We start from the raw sequence: 22885 nt of genomic DNA, 5'->3' as shown, positions 1-22885 counted from the left end.
ATCATAGCTTCTTGATGCTCTGTCAATCTCTTTCAAAATATTAGTACATCACGAACGCAGCTCAGACGCCGCCTCCGAAAGCTGCCAACGCAGCTTCCATCTGCTGCCAAACGCAGCTCACATTTAGCTCCAAACGCTGCAAACGCAGCTCAGATCTAGCTACCAACGCAGCTCATGTTCGGCCACAAACGCAGCTCAGATCCAGCTGCCAACGCAGCTCATGTTCGGCCGCAAACCCAGTCTCCGAAAGCTGTCAACGCAGCTTTCATCCGTTGCCAAACATAGCCTCCGAAAGCTGCCAACGCAGCTTCCATCCGCCGCCAAACGCGGTTTCCATCCGCTGCCAAGCGCAGCTTCCAAGCTGCCACACGCAGCTTTCAATAAGATGCCAACGTAGCTTCCAAATTGCTGCGTTTGAGCTTCCAGACACTGCGTTTGAACGCAGAATTCATGCCAGAACGCGGATTTTATGTTTGACTCGTTCAAACACGAGCTGAACGGTTTTAAAACCGTTTCCCACGATCTGAGGGGATCACAACTCCACTCAGGAGTGATTTAAGGGGTGGTTATATCCCATTAGCCCCACTCAGGAGTGAATTAAGGGGAAAGTTACACCCCTTAATCCCCTATAAATAACTGAAAAATCAGTTTAGAGAGGCTGGCTTTTGGATCCTTCTCCTTGACAGCAAAGAAGAGATATTTGGCTTGTCTAACCAATTACGGTTAAGATCAATTAACTCATCAAGAGTTCTAAAACTTGCCACGCAAGTTCTCCACAACGTCAAATCGTGAGGAGAAGATTATATTCCAGTGAAACAAGACGTCGGATCGTCAACGAGAAGCAAACTCGACGCGAACAATCAAGGGAGACATCCCATCGCCACCGTGAAGAACCCAGATTTAAACAAAGGTGAGGATTCAGATCAATCATCTTCTCTTTTATAATCAGGAAATCCAATTATAATCGAGATCGAGAGAATACAAATCAAAATTTTTTTATTCTTTTTACTACAAATTTTCCACCAAACAATACCACAAATATTCGTTGGAAAGCTTGTTGGCTTTATAATAGGATCGGCCCAAGTATCAAACCTGAAAACAGAGTTAGGAAAATCTGTAACCTGTAACAAAAGCTCCCTTTACCGATTTTGGAGAGACCGGACTGCAGCAGGTTGACAGAGAGCTAATGCTCTGTTTTTCGGATGATGAACACAGGCAGATTTTCCTCTGTTTTGTTGAAAAACACACGCAGCAAAGGAGCCTGTTTTGCTGACGAACACAAAGATGGAATAGAAAACAAGGAGCTGGAACTTTTCTGAAGTTTTTATTCACGTTGTTCTCAACTCATCAATATGGTTTACATATATATATAGGATTAAGATTACAACTCTAATCTTATCCAATAACTAGAAAACTATCTACTAACTAGTATTCTACTCTAATTAGAATTCTACTAACTAACAATCCGGACTGATTACAACTCACAAAGCTGTCGCATACTGCTTACGTGATACGTGTAAATGTGTAATTTAACATTCTTTTCCTTTATTTACTAATTTGTTATTCTCTCCCTCCCCTTCATTTTCAAGGGGAGTTTAGATCTACCCTTAAGATTTTTAGTGCAACCTTTTGAAACTAAACACATATATACATATGAGAGTTTGGCATGCTCGAATTTAGATAATCAGAAAAAAGAAAATCAAAGAACTAACAAAATATCTATCACTGTATATTCTCATAAATCCTATTCAGAAACTAAACAAGAGAGAGAGAGAGATTAGTAGTATTAATACCTTTCAAATTGATCCAAATCCTCTACATGAAGATCCTTCATAACCTGAATCTGAACCTCCATCCACTTCAACGACTGCATCTCATCATCATCAACGTCCAAATGCTTGTAAGACCAAGATAATCGCCAAATTGTATCCTTAAAAGAAATCTTTGATTGTGTTAGATCCCGTTGCCGACCAAGCCTCATTAAACCATCTTACGATTCATTCTTTCTTCATAGATTCTAAGAACAAGCCCTACAATGGTCTCAGCAGTATCTATCGATCGAACGATAACCATTTTCTATTTGCTTACAACTCCGCGTCTGGTCCTGAAGAATTGAAGGCATCTGTCAGCATCCCAAAGTAATCTTTTGCCATATACAGGTGCTTGTAGTGACTCTTGTGCTTGTAGCCTTCGGCGTATCCAAGTTCTTCTTCAACTCGACCGCGTCGGTGAAGTACTGTTTGCGACTGGTAATCTTGATGGATGGATAGCTAGTGTTCATGAAAAATATTGAGGAGATGGTTCTTTGGATATTCAGGGGTTTACTAATTACCCTTTGCATGGATTGAGTTGGAGGTTGATAATGTTGATGAAAGGTTTTTCAGGGGTTTTCTTGTTTACTTTTCTAAGAGTTAGATGAGATTTTTGTGGGGATGTCCATGACAGGGTTTTGGGGGGGTTTCTTTTTCTGGAGATCACCATTTAGGAATGCCGACTTCACATCCAAATGATGCACCTCCCACCCGTTCTGTGCTGATATAGCGAGGATTATTCTGATGGTATCAAGCCTCGCCACAGGTGAAAACACCTCATCGAAGTCCACGCCTTGCTGCTGGACGTAACCTTTTGCTACAAGTCTTGCTTTGTGCTTGAGAATGTTGCCTTCATTGTCTTTCTTCAGTTTGTATACCCATTTGAGACCAATGGGTTTGGAACCCCGCGGTAACTCCGTGAGTATCCAAGTCTTGTTCTTCTCGATGGCCTCCATTTCCTTCTCCATGGCAGTCCGCCATTCTTGATCTGTTGCGGCCTCAAGATAGTTCGCTGGTTCTTCATTGATGAGAAACAACTCCTCTGCCGGGAGATCAATCACCTCCGTCTCCGCATAGATGTCCGCAAGAGATCGATAGCGTACAGGAGTCATAACTGCAGCTTCAGGGGGTCCGAACGCGTCCAAAACAGTGGGGTTCGCTGCCTCCGCTGCAGTTTCTGGACCAGCGAGCAAACTACCCCTGGTTCGGCCTGCAACAATGCCAACATTTGCGGGTGTTTGGCCTGCAGCAGTGCCAGCAGCAGCAGCTCCTGCAGGAGCTGTTCGGTGTGCCGGCTGTCCAGGGTCGTCTCCGGTCAGCGCCGCTGCGATACGAGTTCCTGCAGGGGCTGTTCGGCCAGCAGGTTGTCCAGGAAAAACTGCAGCAGATCGGTCTGCTTGCTGTCCATTTTGGACTGCAGAGAATGCGCCGGTTGTTGTGTCGACAGCTGCAGTTTCGCCTTCCACTGTTATGTCCATCCAGCTGGGTGATCTTTCGACTCCATCGGCGCTCCATTCCCACTCTTTTCCTTCCTCAAACGCGACATCCCTGCTGACACGTATCTTGTTATGTTGAGGGTCGTATAGGCGATGCGCTTTGCTTCCTTCCTCTACCCCAATATACACCATTGGCATGCTCCGATCGTCGAGTTTCTTGTGAGAAGGGCCTGCAATCTTCACATGCGCCATACATCCAAAAACTCTCAAGTGTTCTAGGTGGGGTTTCTTACCAAACCAAGCTTCGTAGGGTGTGTGGTCGTGCAACGCCTTGGTGTGTGATCGTACAACGCCTTGGTTGGTAGTCGGTTGAGGATGTACACCGCGTGCCTAACCGCTTCGCCCCACATGGTTCCAGGCATATGCATGCTCTTAAGTAGGCTCCTCGCCATGTCCATCACCGTGCGATTACGCCTCTCCACTACACCGTTTTGCTGCGGGGTGTACGGTGCAGTGAGATGACGTTTGATGCCGTAGTCTTCACACAGTTTTGTGAATTCCTTCGACATCTTCACCTTGTGGTCACATGCGTTCTCAACCTCTGTTTTGAACTTCTTGAAGGTTTCACAAGCTTGGCTCTTGGCCTTCAACATGTATACCCACATCCATCGGCTGAAATCATCAACGATAAGAAGGAAGTAGTTGTTCCCAGCAAGTGTAGATGGGGTGATAGGACCACATAGATCAGCATGTAGTAACTCCAGCGGCTTCTGAGCTCTGAAATTTGCTTGTGAAGGGAACAGCAGTCTTGCTTGCTTGGCGACGAGACATCCTTCGCATAATTGATTCGGGTGCAAGATCTTTGGCAACCCGGAAGCCATCCTCTTTTCAGTCATCATCTTGAGGGCGAAGAAATTTACATGCCCAAGGCGAGCATGCCATAGCCAAGCTGGATCGTTAATGTTCGCCATCAAGCACGCTGGCTTGCAAGTCTTTAACTCTATCCTGTACAATCGGTTAGTTGAACGAGTCACCCTCATCAAGAGAGCACCGTTCCTATCAAACACCCTCAGGTACTCGTCAGCAATAACAACCTTACTCCCATCTTCAGTCATCTGACCAAGGCTAATAATGTTAGATTTCAAACTTGGAATGTAATATACCTCAGGTAGTAGCCTTTGATCGCCGTTGTTGCACTGAAAGAGGATAGAGCATTTCCCCTTGATCTCTACCGCGGATCCATCACCAAACTTGACGGTTCCCTTGATGTTCTCGTCGAGCTCCTTGAACTTGTCTCGGTGGCCGGTCATGTGATTGCTAGCTCCATTGTCTAGGTACCAAGTGTTGTTGTCAACATGTGCCTCCCCCGCTGTAAGTAAATCCGGCATCACCTTCTCCTCATTAAGCAAAATAACACTTGACGATTCCTCTAACATAGCCATCATCAAGGTTGGCTCCTCGTCATATGCACGGGTGAGATGAGCCTCCTGTTCATGGTTGCGGCGTTGCTTGTGACACTCCGACTGAAAGTGCCCGTATACTCCGCAATTGAAGCATTTAATGTTGGACTTGTCTCGACCACCGCTTGTGCTACTCTCCCCCTCCTGGCGAGCTGCACCTCCATGGCCGAAACCACCTCCTGGACGTCCTCCTCTGCCGCCGAAGCCGCCTCGGCCTGCCTGGCCGCCGTGCTCCCCTCCGCGGCCTGCTTGGGCAGCGTGGTGCTGCTGCCCGCTGCCGTGGTGCTGCTGTCCGCCTCGGCCTCTTTGGCCACGGCCACGCCCACGACCGGCCCCGCGACCTCGTCCTCGACCGCTGCCATCATTGGTTGTAGGTGTTGAGATGAAGCCTCCGCCGTTCTTCTTGCTCCTTGCTTGCCACTCCGCATGCGTCAACAATAGGTGATCGTCGACGTTGTTTCGAAAAACACGTGCCCTCTCCTCGTGGGCTTTGAGACGCCCGATCGCCTCCTCGAGTGTCATGTCGTCGATGTCCCCGAACTGTTCAATCGTGGAGACGATAGTAAGGAATCTCTCTGGTACCGCCCGAAGAAGTTTTCTGACGACGTAGTTCTCCTCCATCTCGCCGCCTAAAGCCCGGATCTTGTTGACAACTCCTGTCAACTTCGTCGAAAAATCGTCGACGTTATCATTCTCCTTCATCCGGAGAAGTTCGAACTCAGACTTCAAGGTCTGCACCTTCGCGTTCCTCACACGATCCGCTCCTAGATGCATTGTTTTCAACGTCTCCCATGCCTCCTTTGCCGTTTGCTTCTCTGCAATCACCATCAAAGTCTCTTCAGGAATCCCCTGGTAAATGGCCGCCAACGCCATCTGATCCTTCCTGTGTTCCACGGACGCGCCTGCCGCGGGCTCAATGGCATCCCACACGTCTTGAGCCTTCATGTAGACTTTCATCTTGATTGCCTACGAAGCATAGTTATCCCTTGATAGCGTCGGGTATTGAAGAGTGAGCGAACCCACCTTGGTCGTCATCTTCTCCGAACTCGTCATCTCTTCAGATCTTGGTTGGTACTTAGGCATACACCGCTCTGATACCACTTGTTGGCTTTATAATAGGATCGGCCCAAGTATCAAACCTGAAAACAGAGTTAGGAAAATCTGTAACCTGTAACCAAAGCTCCCTTTACCGATTTTGGAGAGACCGGACTGCAGCAGGTTGACAGAGAGCTAATGCTCTGTTTTTCGGATGATGAACACAGGCAGATTTTCCTCTGTTTTGTTGAAAAACACACGCATCAAAGGAGCCTGTTTTGCTGACGAACACAAAGATGGAACAGAAAACAAGGAGCTGGAACTTTTCTGAAGTTTTTATTCACGTTGTTCTCAACTCATCAATATGGTTTACATATATATATAGGATTAAGATTACAACTCTAATCTTATCCAATAACTAGAAAACTATCTACTAGGATTAAGATTACAACTCTAATCTTATCCAATAACTAGAAAACTATCTACTAACTAGTATTCTACTCTAATTAGAATTCTACTAATCTACTAACTAGTATTCTACTCTAATTAGAATTCTACTAACTAACAATCCGGACTGATTACAACTCACAAAGCTGTCGCATACTGCTTACGTGATACGTGTAAATGTGTAATTTAACATTCTTTTCCTTTATTTACTAATTTGTTATTCTCTCCCTCCCCTTCATTTTCAAGGGGAGTTTAGATCTACCCTTAAGATTTTTAGTGCAACCTTTTGAAACTAAACACATATATACATATGAGAGTTTGGCATGCTCGAATTTAGATAATCAGAAAAAAGAAAATCAAAGAACTAACAAAATATCTATCACTGTATATTCTCATAAATCCTATTCAGAAACTAAACAAGAGAGAGAGAGAGATTAGTAGTATTAATACCTTTCAAATTGATCCAAATCCTCTACATGAAGATCCTTCATAACCTGAATCTGAACCTCCATCCACTTCAACGACTGCATCTCATCATCATCAACGTCCAAATGCTTGTAAGACCAAGATAATCGCCAAATTGTATCCTTAAAAGAAATCTTTGATTGTGTTAGATCCCGTTGCCGACCAAGCCTCATTAAACCATCTTACGATTCATTCTTTCTTCATAGATTCTAAGAACAAGCCCTACAATGGTCTCAGCAGTATCTATCGATCGAACGATAACCATTTTCTATTTGCTTACAACTCCGCGTCTGGTCCTGAAGAATTGAAGGCATCTGTCAGCATCCCAAAGTAATCTTTTGCCATATACAGGTGCTTGTAGTGACTCTTGTGCTTGTAGCCTTCGGCGTATCCAAGTTCTTCTTCAACTCGACCGCGTCGGTGAAGTACTGTTTGCGACTGGTAATCTTGATGGATGGATAGCTAGTGTTCATGAAAAATATTGAGGAGATGGTTCTTTGGATATTCAGGGGTTTACTAATTACCCTTTGCATGGATTGAGTTGGAGGTTGATAATGTTGATGAAAGGTTTTTCAGGGGTTTTCTTGTTTACTTTTCTAAGAGTTAGATGAGATTTTTGTGGGGATGTCCATGACAGGGTTTTGGGGGGGTTTCTTTTTCTTGAAGAATTTGATTGTAGGAGAGAGATCATAGGAGACATGTTTGGCATGTATAGCCTTTAAATAAAATTTCTTGAGTAAATTACTCTAAACCCAGAAGAAATTTTAGTGTTTTGTAGTAAACCCCGAGTAACTTCTGAAACCGTACTAAACACCCAATAGCGATTGGAATGCAGAAAACCCCAATATGTTTCTGCGTTTTGCGGATAAAGCCCAATATGTTATCTACAATACGCTCAAACCCGAATGCAGTTTCTCAAATTAAGATAGATGAGAGGAGTTTTTTATATGCATCTCATATTTAAGGGAGATTAAGTGAGAAAAATTCAAGGATTATCTCAAATTTTCATAGTTGAGAGAGTTATTTACAATATACGCTCAAAGTTGAGGGAAGTTTTCTCAAATTAAAATAGGTGATGATGTTTTCCAAAATTGATCCATGAGATCATATAGAGAGGTTATCTACATGAGTTTTTCTTTAATTTCTCTATTTAAATATATATATATGATTATGAGATTCTCTTTATTAAATATGGATAGTTATAATCTGATAAGGATTACAAAATATTTAATTCATAGAATTTTAATTTGATGAGCATTCTTAGGTGAATATATATTTTTTAATTGTTTATGAGGTTATTATTAAAATATGGATAGTTATAAGCTAATAAATATTACCAAAAAATCGACATTAGAATTTTTTAATTATGAATATTTTTACTTCAATGAAAATTATTATGTGAATATAAGATTTGGTGTCCACTTGTCATCTTCTTTTTTTTTTGGTCAATGAAAATTTTTATTCATTACCAATATATGGAAGTTATAATACATCAATGTCTATCTCAAGACTAGTTACAGAATACAGTCTTCAAAACTAAAAATTCTCTACATAGTTCTTTATGTGCTGAGGTATATTATCATTCAAAATCCTTGATTATACATGTATCTTTATCAAACTAAAAAGATGATCAGGGCCTCTTAATTGCAGTTGAAATATACGAAAGTTCCTCTCTTGCCAAATCATGTAGACTGAAGTAGATAATGCCATCCTTTTAAGCTTTATTTTGAAACTTTTCCCTCTCAAATTGTTCCCAAACCAGCTGGTGATTTGATCCCACCTGCATGATTTCCTTTTGAAGCATAGCCAATCCATAACTTGATTCCAAACACTAGCTGAATATTGGCATTCGAAAAAAAGGTGCTGACAGGTTTCAATCTGTCCTTCTCTTGAACATAGGGTGCACTGATTTGAGTTCAGAATTCTCATTTTGCAAAGTCTTTCTTGTGTTAAAAGCCTTGATAAGAATGCCAACCAGAGAATAAATGAATGTTTAGGTAGATTCCATCCACCCCAAACAGTCCCTGACCATGTAGCCAGATTTGAGTGCTGAAAAATTCTCCTACACAACACTGAGACTTTGATTTTATCATTAGCACAGCTATGACTGATGACATTCTGGAGATTATTCACACTACCAAGTTTATCAATCAGCAAATTCCTCACTCTTAGAAGCTGCCTCCACTGCCATGAATCATTCTTCCTTGGTTGGACTTGCCAGATAGAATGTTGTCTTAGATAGTCACCATGAATCCACTTAATCCAAAGAATATCCTTCTTGAGATGAATCATCCAAAGAAGTTTGGCCACCATAGTATAATTCCAATGCACAGTAGAGTATATTCCAAGCCCCCCATGTTCAGTTTCCTGACATATAGAACTCAAGCTCACCAGATGAATTTTATGCCCCCATAAGAAATCTGAGCACATTTTATCAATTTTTTGAAGAACTTTGATAGGGAGTATGTAGTTACTGGTCCAGTAGTTTTGTATTCCCATAATCACTGATTTTATCAATTGTAACCTGCCAGCATACGAGAGGGATCTTCTCTTGAGCCAATTATTGAATTGGTCTGAAATCTTATTAATAAGGGGAGAGCAATCCATCCAAGAGAGTCTTTTAGCTATCAGAGGTAGTCCCAGATATCTCAAAGGCAGAGTTCCCTCAGTGAAGTTGAGAAGATTGCAGATTTGGTTCTTCAGATTATCATCTACTCCACTCATGAATATGGAACATTTGGATGGGTTAGCTTCAAGGCCGGATGTTTTACTGAATTCAGCTAGACAATCCCTTAGTCTTGATATTGTATTCATATCAGCTCTGCCAAAAAGAAGAAGATCATCCGCAAAAGCTAGATGAGTTATTTTCAGTCTTGAGCACTTAGGATGAAACCTGTAGAGCCTGTCCCCCTTGAGAGTGTTTAATTTCCTAGACAAATATTCCATTCCAATAACAAACAAATAAAGCGATAAAGGATCTCCCTGCCTCAAACCCCTAGCACCTTGAAAATACCCATGAGGAGTACCATTTATAGATATGGAAAATTTTGGGGTAGAGATGCACTCCATAATCCAGGAAATCATGTTGTCTGGGAATCTTAAACCTTTCAGCATGTCATTGATGAACACCCAACTAATTGTATCAAAAGCCTTTCTCAAATCAATATTTAATATGGCTCTAGGGGAGTTGTTTTTCCTACCATAATGCTTAACAATCTCATGAGCTAAAAGGATATTGCTTGATATAAGCCTACCCTTCACAAAAGCACTCTGAGCATCACTTATCAGATATCCCACTACCTTTTGAATTCTGGATGCAATGATTTTGGTTATGATTTTATACACACAGTTGCAACAAGATGTAGGTCTAAAATCTGCAGCATATTGAGGATTATGAATCTTAGGTATCAAAGTAATAGAAGTGGAGTTGAAGGTACCAAGCAGTTTTTCTGATTTGAAAAATTCTTCGACTGCAGAGAACAGTTCTTCACTGATAATACTCCAAGATGCTTTGAAGAAGAGGGCATTGAAACCATCTGGGCCTGGACTTTTATCATTTGCCATAGAAAAGACAGCTTGTTTAATCTCATCCCTTGTAACTAGAGAGCTCAGCTCATGGCTTTGATCAGAAGATAGAAGAGGGCCATTTGCAATAACCCTTGGATCATGATGAACTGTTTGAATTGAAGTCCCCAATAATTTTTTGTAATAATCCACAATTTCAGTAACAATATCAGCACAGTCAGTGATCCTAATTCCATTCTCTGTATAAAGAGATATAATTCTATTTTGATGCCTTTTCTTTTTCATGATGGAATGGAAGAATTTAGTACCTTTATCCCCATCAAGACACCAATTAATGTTTGCTTTCTGTTTGTAAAAAGATGATTCACAGTCCAGAAGCCTTTCATATTTTTTGATACAATCTTTTTCTCTTCTTATCAGATCAGGATTGAAAAGATCCCCAGACAATAGCCTTTGAACTTCATTTAAGCTATTTTTTGCTCTAAGAACTTGCTCACTAATATTCATATAGTGCTTCTTATTTAGATCTTTAAGAGCAGTCTTAAGCATTTTGAGCTTGGAATGGAAACTGTACATTTTGAAACCATCTATGTTTTGTTCCCAAATAGCTTTGACTGTAGGCATGAAGTCAGGATGCTTTACCCACATGTTGAAGAATTTGAATGGCCTCTTACCAGTTATAATATCATCTGAAGTCAGGATGCTTTACCCACATGTTGAAGAATTTGAATGGCCTCTTACCAGTTATAATATCATCTTCAATGGTTAGAAGAGCATACCCACATGTTGAAGAATTTGAATGGCCTCTTACCAGTTATAATATCATCTTCAATGGTTAGAAGAGCATGAGAATGATCAGAGCAGCTAGGTAGAAGATATTCAACTTGGCTTGTTGTATATAGATGAATCCAGTCTTCAATATTTACTAAGCATCTGTCTAACCTGGACCAAATTCTTGTATCTGCATTTTGCTTATTGTTCCAAGTGAAGTAGCATCCAGTTGATTTCAAATGTAGAAGGTGACTGGAAATGATAAAGTTCTGAAAATCCTCAATATCAGATTCTGATACATATACACCTCCTATCTTCTCATCATAACTAGTATTGCATTGAAATCCCCTCCAATAACCCAGGGACCAGTAACATTACTTTTAAAAGTTAGAAGATCACTCCAAAGAATTCTCCTGCTTGTCATTTGATTATGGGCATAAACAATAGTACATAAGCTGGAGAATTTACCATCTCTGGATTCTATCCGACAGGTAATGTATTAGTCTGTTAAGATTATATCTTGTACTGTAAGAATATCACTATCCCACATTAACCAAATCCTTCCATTACCAGCTTCATGTACATTAGAAATCCACTTCCAGTCTTTTGTTATTTTCATAGCCAAACTTTGAAGCTTATTACCAGGAATTTTAGTTTCCAGAAGACCCAACAATGAGAGATTGTAGTCTTGAATAAACTGTCTTACTATCTTGTGTTTAGAGGATTTATTAAATCCTCTTATATTCCAAATAGCAATGTGCATTAAAAAGAGCTCCCACCCCTGTCAACACATGAGGGATTATCCAATGAAGAGAAAAGAGATAACTGAATACCTGGGTTAGCAGATTTGATTATAGAAGATCTTCTTGCAATTTTTGCCCTGCTTATACTGGAAAAACCAGTTGCATTAACACTTGGTGTAGCTTGATGAAATTGCAAATCATTTATTGCATTTATCCCATATTCTGCTGCTTTTCCAGTCCCAGATTCATTCACCTGAACAGCAAAAACTATCTGTGCATGTTTTTGTGCACGTTTTCCAGTTAACAAAGCTTCTTGATTTTGGGAATCAAAAGGACTTTCTGCTTTTCCTTCTTGTGTACTAGTGCCAATATTGGCATCAGAATCTTGTTGTGTAGAGTTGTTTCCTGTAACAATAAGCTCAGGATTGACTTCCTCCTGCACAGCCTGTTTAGCTACTGGAACCCACATTTTCTTTGTTTTGATTCTTCTACATTGCTCATTATCATGGCCAATTTTGCAGCATATTGTACACCATTTAGGCTTATATTCATATATGACTGGTTGAACATAGCTAGATCCATCAGGCCCTTTGATTGTCAACTGGTCTGGCAAAGAGTCATTTAAAGGTAGTTTCACCTCTATTAAAACTCTTGCATAACTAAGTCTCTGTCTAGTTGCAGTTAGTTTGTCAGTTGAAACAGGCTTTCCAATAAGACTAGCAACTTTACTAATTCCTGTAGAGCTCCAGAGATTCAGTTTTAAGTTTGGAAATTGTATCCACATAGGATAGTAGAAATCTTGCATCTTGTCCAAATCTGCTTCAATATTCCAAGGTTTTAACATAAGAGGTCGAGATCCAAAGAACCAGGGACCTGCTTCAAGAATATCTCTCATTGATTTCTCTGAATGAAAATCAAAAAGGAAGAGTCCCTGCTTGATTAAGGAAACCTTCGGTATAGAAATAGGTCCCCATAACTTGCTAACATAGGATTCCATTGATTTAAACTTGACATTTAATCCTATGACATGTCCAATTAGGGCATTTCCCCATAAATTTTCTCCTTCCTTCCATTCTTCATCGGAAAATGAGACTGTGTTAACATTATACGATGGCAAATAGCTCAGAGATAGTCCATTTCCTGCTTTTCTATTATCAGTAAACAAGCTAGCATTATACGATGGCAAATAGCTCAGAGATAGTCCATTTCCTGCTTTTCTATTATCAGTAAACAAGCTAGCAAAAGTTTTACTTGTTACTGATTCCATCTTTTCCACATTTTCCTCATTTTTCTGTATTTTTTCCTGGCCATTCTCTTCTGATTTCTCATTAGAATTTACAGAGTTTTTATCAACATTCCTATTTGAAGCATCAGTATCTGAGGAAATAATATCCTCAGTCCTAATCTCAACTGGATTCCTCTTGTCCACAGTATTCACAGGATCAGGACCAGAGAATCTTGTAGGAGATGTAGAAATTTTCTGAATCAAATTTGAATCAGGAGAAAGTACCTCAAATTCAACATCATCCGCCCAGGAAACTTTGGAACTGCTGGCTCTATCTCCTGTATTGAGAATACGAGGAGCTTGAGATCTATTCAACGGAAAAGAATTCACCACTTGCTGAGAAGCCATTAGATCCTTAGATCGAAGTAGATCCTCTATTAATACCTTCTTCTTTTCCCCTTTCGGACCAGTCGAGCCATTGCAATAATATCAACATCATCATCTTCATCAAAACTCATATCAATTTGTTCACCAGATTCAGCCGGATTAGAATTGGAAGCTCTCAATCCTATATTAAAAAGACTCTTACCGCTCCTCTTCTTCTTCTTCGCCATGAAAACAAGGCAGGGGCGCAAGTTAGCAAGATTTAGATCTCCCGCTAACTTGCACCATCAGACTCCCGCCCATTAATTATTCCACTTGTCATCTTCTAATAAGATAGAGGGACACACATATATATACTTATGACATGTCACATATCATCTTTTTGTGTTTTATAACATGACACGTATCAATATTTAGTGTATTTGGAAGCTCCACCAATTTCTCTTTATGTATAAAGGAGGGATAAAATATATCAAGCTCTCTTTCTGCTAGTAGTGTTGATGAGCTTTTGCTTTAATATTTTTCGCTTTTGTTTTGATATTGTAGTAATAACTCTATAATTGTGTAATTAACCTCTAAACATGAGACAAAACGTAACCATTTTATTTTTCCTAATAAAAGCGTACAATCACGTGTCACCGCTCTAGCTACTACCATTTCATTTCTTCGCTAAACATCAAAAGAAATTAGTAGGGGATTCACATAAAAATAAAAATAAAAAGACAATTTTTAATTATTCCTAGGCTTCTTGCAAACTCTCCAAACTTGGTTCCCATGGCTTTCGGCTAACCTCCACCAATATTGGCAAGCTTCGCATATCAAATCGTTGTATTAATGATCTCAGCTCCTTCTTAGTGATTACAATCTTTATTCTTGTTGATGGAGCTTCACATGGATTTTCTTCGTTTAAACCCTTATTTTCTTCGGATTTTATCATCTTTCTCCTCGATCTTCTCGATTTTGCAAAGTGCTCCTCCTCCGAGTCCCATGGCTCATCGTCAGCCCAATGTCTCGGGGGCTTAAGGCAGTTCCCCATTGTATATATTGATCTCTCTTTTCTCTCTTAAATTTCTTTGATTTGTTGGCGCAAAATAGTTTTGGAGTATAATTTTGTAAAATATTGTGAGACTATGGTTTGCATTGTAATGGTATGGGATTATATAGAAGAGGAAACTTTAAGCAAACGGTAAGAGAAATCTATGAGTTAATTTAATGGTCAAAATCTGAGACTAGAAATGGCCATGAGAATTGCATGGTGTTGTAGATTAATATCTATCGGTCGTATCGTATTCATACTATGAAATATTTTTCATGCTAATCACATCCTCAGAATATACTTGCATGTTACTCGTCGCACTTTTGATGTTGACCTCTTGCTATGTTTGCAATAGTACTTTATTCTTTGGATATGCATGTTTATGATATGATGAAGTCACTAGACGTACATTTTTTATCTGATTGATTTTTGAAAATAAAATATATATACTAGGTCATAATATTTCTTCGGCCCCCTTTTGGCAAAAAAATTTTAGAAAAGACTTAAAGAAGAAGAATGGTTAAACTAGTTAATTCATTATTTTAAAATTGCCTATAAACCTTTTTTTTAATATTATGTACGTTTAGCAAATTAAAAAGATTCATTCATTTTGTTACTTGTATAATTTGTTAAGTTGGACGCAGTGGCGTAGCCACATGAGAGTTGCCCTGGGCAGCTGCCCAGGACAAGATTGAGCACTACAACAAAAGCTGTATGTGTCCGCATTTAATTTATGACACATATAAAAGTGTCGTTTTATTTGTAAAAGATTAAACAATAGTAACACAAATAAAAAGTATAGCCTGACGGTGCTCGACACAACTGTCAACATCGGCCTCCTCTACTTCCTCTTACTCGACACAATCCCTTTGAGTTCCTACAACAGTCTTTTACCGCACTCCGCTTAAAGCTAGGTTTTATGCCGACTCCGACGACGGAGGAGCAGGAGGACGAGTCATCTCCTTCGCCGATGTTTGCGCCTTGGGATTTATCGCCAGCCAAGATTATTTTTTCGCCCAGGGCAAAAAAAATTCCTGGCTATGCCACTGGTTGGACGGGTTACCTCTTTTTTATTTGGGGGGTTGGGGCTGGGGGGTAAGAAGATTGGTCAACTCTCATTAATCTCTCACCCAATCAAAATAATAATAATAATCTAATACTATTATAAAAGTGTGTTGCAATGTTAAAACGTTTCTTCCAATAATACCCTCCGAAATACATACATGCATACATCTCTAGCACATCCATACATGCATACATTAAGATATATACATACTTAATTTTTCATAACCTCCCTATTTATTAGCATCAAATTTTTATTTAACCACCCACTAAAACATTCCCCCACCAAGTCTTGACATTACACACTAATAATGAAAAACGTTACAACTATTCATCTTCCATAAATCACTATAAATTACTATTATAACATTCCCCCACTAAATTTTGACATTACACACTAATAATGAAAAACATTACAACTATTCCTCTTCTATAAATGACTATAAATTATTATAGAATCTTATCAAATTTCTCTAACCAAAATTCTAACTCTTAACCAAAAATTTTATTCATATTGAAAAGTAAGGAGACACAACTACATCACTTACAAACCACAAGAAGTGTGAGCGTGTCAATGGTATCATCACTGGTGGAGTACGATCGAATTGAATGAGGAGATGGTAATGGAAGCATCGGTGTAACAATTTAGAGAGTAGAAAAAAAACCCGGTGAATACAACAAAGAAGGTGGTCCTGTATTTTATCAAAACTAGTATCGTGTACGTGCGTTGCATGTAGGCACACAGGTTGATCAATTTTTTAGAAATTTTTTGGTTCTATTAGGTTAGAAAGTGAATAGTTATTAAGATATTATAGTAATTAATAAATAATTAATATTTATTCAATGAAATGAGTCTTATTGCATAAAGATTAAATGGGTATATTTGTAGAAGGTTATGAATAAGTTTTTTTTATCGAAAACAATAATTCTCTGCATAAAAAATTAGCTTACACATATTTCTATTATAAAATATAAACTACTTGTAAAGCAAGAAGCTCAAATACATTTACATAAGAGAGAGGGATGCCATTTTAAAATTATCTTTCTAGAAATTATTAAACATCCTCTAGTTTATTATTAGCTCTTAGAGTCCCCTAATTTATATTTGATACTTGCAATTTATATCTCTAAAATTATATTTCAAGGGTATTAAGTGCTAGTATATTGAGGAGGATTTAGTGCAACTCAAGATATAGAAGAGTGAATTATGTATAATTTTCCCTATTTGTTTTAATAATGCAATTTACAGATGGTTAATGGAGAAATGGATAACCCTTCATGAATGAGTTCATTATTGAAGGGGGGTTAAGAAGACAGTGGAATAATGAAAAGTTGACAACTTTTCATATTACTGTAATGTTATATTATATATATATATTTATTTGAATTGGTAAATAAATAACTTTTTACTCATATTATATTTGATAATTACACATATTTAATAATTCATATAAATATTATATATTAATGTGATACCAATATATATTATAATTATCATACATTAACTATTATGCTCAAATAGTATATTAATAGCAGAGAATTAATAATTAATAGCAGAAAATTGATAATACTCTTAAAATTATAATAGTAATACATTCTATAAACATCCTCAGGACCAACTAACTATATCATTTTCTAAATTTATCTTCCTGCACTTTTTATTTGTCCTTTATAACCTAATAATATCAATGTATTACCTTAGTGACTATAGAACAAAAATTAACCATTTACACATATAGAGTGAAAGCAATTACACTTATAATACATTGTCATGGACAAAGCTTTCTTTATCCCGAGAATAAGCATAATGCATTAAGAGACTCAACCAAACTATACAAACAATTTAGCATATTTATAAACATGCCTAGGAGTTGGAAACCAATTTACATGCTAAGGTAAAGACATACAAAGATGGAAGGGGGAAAAACCAATTAGTTTATGACTGAAATACATGTAGATTTTGATAAAATACAGGACCATCTTTTTTGTCGCCTTCACCGATTTTTTCTCTACTCTCTAAATTGTTACACCGATGCTTCCATTACCATATCCTTATTCAATTCGATCGTACTCCACTAGTGATGTTACCATTGACACACTCACACTTCTTGCAGTTTGTAAGTGCTATAGTTGTGTCTCCTTACTTTTCAATATGAATAAATTTTAATTAAAAGTTAGAAATTTGGTTAGAGAAATTTGATAAGATTCTATAGTAATTTATAGTGATTTATGGAAGATGAATAGTTATAATGTTTTTTATTATTAGTGTGTAATGTCAAGACTTAGTAGGGGAATGTTATAATATTAATTTATAGTGATTTATGGAAGATGAATAGTTATAACGTTTTTTATTATTAGTGTGTAATGTCAAGACTTGGTGGGCGAATGTTATTAGTGGGTGGTTAAATAAAAATTTGATGCTAATAAATATGGAGGTTATGAAAAATTAAGTATGTATATATCTTAATATATGCATGTATGGATGTGCTAGAGATGTATGTATGTAAGTATTTAAGAGGGTATTATTGGAAGAAATGTTTTAACGTGACAACACAATTTTATAATAGTATTAGATCTGTAGATATTTTAGTCATAAACTAATTGGTTTTTCCCCCCTTCCATATTCATATATGTTTTTACCTGAGCATGTAAATTGGTTTCCAACTCCTAGGCATGTTTGTAAATATGCGAAATTGTTTGTGTAGTTTGGTTGAGTCTCTTAATGCATTATGCTTATTCTCGGGATAAAGAAAGCTTTGTCCATGACAATGCATTATAAGTGTAATTGCTTTCACTCTATATGTGTAAAGGGTTAATTTTCGTTCTATGGTCACTAAGGTAATACATTACTCTATATGTGTAAAGGGTTAATTTTCGTTCTATGGTCACTAAGGTAATACATTGATATTATTGGGTTACAAAGGACAAATAAAAAAGTGCAGGAAGATAAATTTAGAAAATGATATAGTTAGTTGGTCCTGATGATGCTTATAGAATGGATTACTACTATAATTTTAAGAGTATCATCAATTTTCTGCTGTTAATTATTAATTTTCTGCTATTAATCTACTATTTGAGTATAATAGTTAATGTATGATAATTATAATATATATTATATCACATTAATATATAATATTTATATGAATTATTAAATATGTGCAATTATCAAATATAATATGAGTAAAAAGTTATTTATTTACCAATTCAAATAAATAAATATATAATATAATATTATAGTAATATGAAAAGTTGTCAACTTTTTATTATTCCACTGTCTTCTTAACCCCCTTCAATAAGGAACTCATTCATGAAGGGTTATCCATTTCTCCATTAACCATCTGTAAATTGCATTATTAAAATAAATAGGAAAAATTATACATAATTCACTCTTCTATATCTTGAGTTGCACTAAATCCTCCTCAATATTCTAGCACTTAATACCCTTGAAATAAAATTTTAGAGATATAAATTGTAAGTATCAAATATAAATTAGGGGACTCTAAGAGCTAATAATAAACTAGAGGATGTTTAATAATTTCTAGAAAGATAATTTTAAAATGGCATCCCTCTCTCTTATGTAAATGTATTTAAGCTTCTTCTTTTTTTTGGTCAATGAACTTAATTTTATTCATCTTCCAATTTATGAATGAGTAGTACATCTAAGTGCCAGCAGAGCTGGAAACCAAAGAATTACAGGTTCTCAAGAATATACTTCATATGTACATTTGAATTATCATTAAGAACTTTTGCAAAAACAGAAAACTTGATGTCACTAAGAATCTGAGCAGAGAGCTTCCTTTTGCCTTGAAAGATTCTCCGATTTCTCTCCCTCCAGATCATATAAACAGCAGTGGATAGGCACATCCTCTTCAATTTCTTCATAGGGCCCTTTCCTTTCAAACTATAAGAATACCAATTCAAAACCAAACCCCATACACATGACCTCCATCTATATTTCAACCATTCCATCACTAAATTCCAGACTTCAGCTGAAAATTGACATTCAAAGAAGATGTGGTTACTGGTCTCCAGTTCCTGTCTATTACACAGGACACAGTGAGTCTGATTTGAGCTCAGGATACCCATTCGGCCCAATCTATCTTTGGTGAGAAGTCTTGAATGACAAACTAGCCACATTATGAAAGAATGTTTAGGATATAAAAAACTATCCCAAATAGTTTTAGACCAGGCTTAGCTGAAAAAATCCCCAGTCCCCCTTGCTCCTTTCCCTGACACACTGATTTCCAATTTACCAGATGAAGTTTATGTCCCCACACAAATTCAGAACTCATTCTGTCAATTCTTTCCAATACTTTAACCGGCAGAATGTAATTACTGATCCAATATGTTTGAATGCCTAATATCACAGATTTAATCAGCTCAAGCCTACCTGCATAAGACAAACATTTTTTCTGCTGCCAGGTTTGGAATTGCTTGTTAATTCTGTCAATAAGGCAGGAGCAATCAGAGTACGAGAGCCTTTTTGCATTCAGAGGCAGCCCCAGATACTTCACAGGCAGAATACCCTCAGGGAATTTGAGATAATTGCAAATCTGAATTTTGAGACTATCACTAACTCCACTAAGGAAAACAGAGCACTTACTTGCATTAGCTTCCAAGCCTGAAGCTTGTCCAAACTCTTGTAGGCATTCATAAATTTTAGCAATAGAGCTCATATCAGCTTTACAGAACAAGAGCAAATCATCAGCAAATATCAAATGATTAATCTTCAGTTTAGAGCACTTCGGGTGAAATTTGAAAGAGGAGTCATCTTTTAGAGCACTAAGTTTTCTAGATAGAAACTCCATACCAATGACAAAGAGGTAAGGGGAAAGAGGATCCCCTTGTCTTAATCCTCTTGCACCATGGAAGTAACCATGCAGCCCCCCATTCAATGCTATAGAAAATTTAGGAGAGGAAATGCATTCCATGATCCAGTGAACCATAATCATAGGAAATCCCAGACCAATCAACATACTTCTTATAAACTCCCAATTAATAGTATCAAAGGCCTTCCTCAAATCAACATTCAGAATAGTTCTTGGGGAGTTATTCTTCCTTCCATAGTGTTTGATAATTTCGTGAGCAAGTAAGAAGTTACTGGATATGAGTCTGCCTTTCACAAATGCACACTGAGCATCATTAACTAGATAGCCTATAATCTTTTGCACCCTACTATCAATAACTTTAGAGATAATTTTGTAGATGACATTGCAGCAGGAAATCGGCCGGAAGTCAGCAGCTGATGTGGGATTAAGGACTTTGGGCACAAGAGTAATATAAGTAATATTCAGGGAGCCCAAGAGTTTACCTGATTGAAAAAATTCTTCAACTGCTAGAAAGAGATCCTCGCTGATGACACACCAAGCAGCTTTAAAGAAATAAGCATTGAAGCCATCAGGCCCAGGGGCCTTACTATCAGGCATGGAAAATAAAGCTTGCTTAATCTTCTCCCTAGAGACAGGAGAACTCAGTTCATTCCTCTGAGCTGAGGTTAAAACAGGGCCATTTGAGATCACACTAGGGTCAGGAGTTGTGTTGGCCTTAGCAATTCCCAGCATTTTCTTATAATAATCAATGAGTTCAGAGGTAATATCAGACAGATCTGTAAGCCTGTAGCCATCAGCATTATATATTGACAGGATTCTGCTTTGATGCCTCTTAGATTTCATCACAGAATGAAAGAAATGAGAGCCCTTATCTGAATGGAGACCCCATTTGATATTATCTTTTTGCCTAAGGAAAGAGTTCTCATTATCCAACAGAATAGCAAGTTTTCTGGTGCAGTCCCTCTCTTTAGAGATTAAATCAGAGTTGAAGAGGTCAGTATTCAGCTTGAATTGAATCTCCAAAAGTTCAGCTTGAGCTCTTGAAACCTGCTGACTAATGTTCATGTAGTTCTTCTTATTAAGATCCTTGAGAACATGCTTGAGATTTTTAAGTTTAGAGCAAAGTCTGTACATGTAATATCCTCTGACACTCTTATTCCAAGCTGATCTCACCACGTCTAAAAAGTCAGGGTGTTTAGCCCACATATTAAAGAATTTGAAAGGCTTTTTACCATCAAATGTTTCATCTCCAATAGTAATAAGCCCAGGGGAATGATCAGAGCAAAGAGGCATCAAATATTCCACTTGACTTGTAGTATATTGATTGATCCAATCATCATTAACCAAGGATCTATCTAATCTACTCCAAACCCTAGTCACAGCATCTTGTTTATTATTCCAAGTGAAATAACAACCAATAGTTTTCAAGTGGCTCAGTTGGCTGGAGGAAATAAAATCCTGAAAATCAACATTTACAGCTCCAGTAGACTGAATATCTCCAATTCTTTCATCACCATTTGCAGTAGCATTAAAATCACCCCCCACCAACCATGGGCAGTTGACACTCCTTTTGAAAGCAAGAAGATCCTCCCAAAGAGTTTTTCTTTTATCATTATGATTATGGGCATAAACTACAGTGATCAAACATGTCAGTTTACCATCCTTGGACTTCAGGTCACAAGTAGTATATTGATCAGAAGAATTAACCTCTTGAATAGAGAACACTTCACTATCCCACAATATCCATATTCTAGCATTGTTGATCAGAAGAATTAACCTCTTGAATAGAGAACACTTCACTATCCCACAATATCCATATTCTAGCATTGTTCCCCCAATGCTTATTTGATATCCATTTCGAACACTTCACTATCCCACAATATCCATATTCTAGCATTGTTCCCCCAATGCTTATTTGATATCCATTTCCAATCTTTTGAAATTTTCTTGCCAATGGACTGTAATTTTTCATCCCTCTTGATTTTAGTTTCTAAAAGGGCTAATAAAGAGATATTATACTCCTGAATAAAAATTTTCACTAGCCCATGTTTAGAGGATTTATTAAATCCTCTAATGTTCCATATAGCCAGATGCATTTATTGAGGGAAACCCCCTCTATCAACATTAGAGGGATCCAAATCAAATATTTGATGATCAAGGATGGAGAATCTAGATGTTTGAACTGAAGTGCCAGGTTCCCTCATAATAGTTCTTTTAGCAGCAAGAGCACTACTTACATGTGTAAAGCCATTTGAGTTGACTGAAGGAGAGCAAGGGTAGGTTCCCTGCTTAGATTGAGAAATCTTAAATTGTGCATGTTCTTCAAGTAGAGCATGTTTTTCCAGAAGAGAGAGACTCCCTCTATCAACATGTAAAACTCCAGGAGTGTATATTTTTCCAGACTGCAGAGTGGTCTGTGCACGTTTCCCCCTCTGTGCATGTTGTACTGGCTCAGTGCCATTTAGACAATTGATAGAATCATTGACAATTTCTACCTGAGGATTATGTACATCAATCTTTTCAGAAGTTATCTCCTTAGCTTCAGAATTCCTACCTTCAACAGGAGGAGGAACATTAGGGACAAACTTTGGCTTCCAGACTTTTTTAGTTCTTCTACAGTGCAGAGTATCATGTCCTACAATTTTACAAGAGGAGC

At 37.8% G+C, this 22885-nt stretch overlaps 1 protein-coding gene across 1 annotated transcript; it reads right to left on the bottom strand.

Moving 5' to 3' along the window:
* On the bottom strand, positions 19091–19486 carry LOC109844736. The gene has a single exon (XM_020413849.1). The coding sequence runs from the start codon at positions 19484–19486 to the stop codon at positions 19091–19093; it is 396 nt and encodes a 131-aa protein (XP_020269438.1).

Source organism: Asparagus officinalis, chromosome 6 (genome assembly GCF_001876935.1).
Source record: "Asparagus officinalis chromosome 6, Aspof.V1, whole genome shotgun sequence".
Taxonomy (NCBI): domain Eukaryota; kingdom Viridiplantae; phylum Streptophyta; class Magnoliopsida; order Asparagales; family Asparagaceae; genus Asparagus; species Asparagus officinalis.
This window is presented reverse-complemented; position numbering and strand designations above follow the sequence as displayed.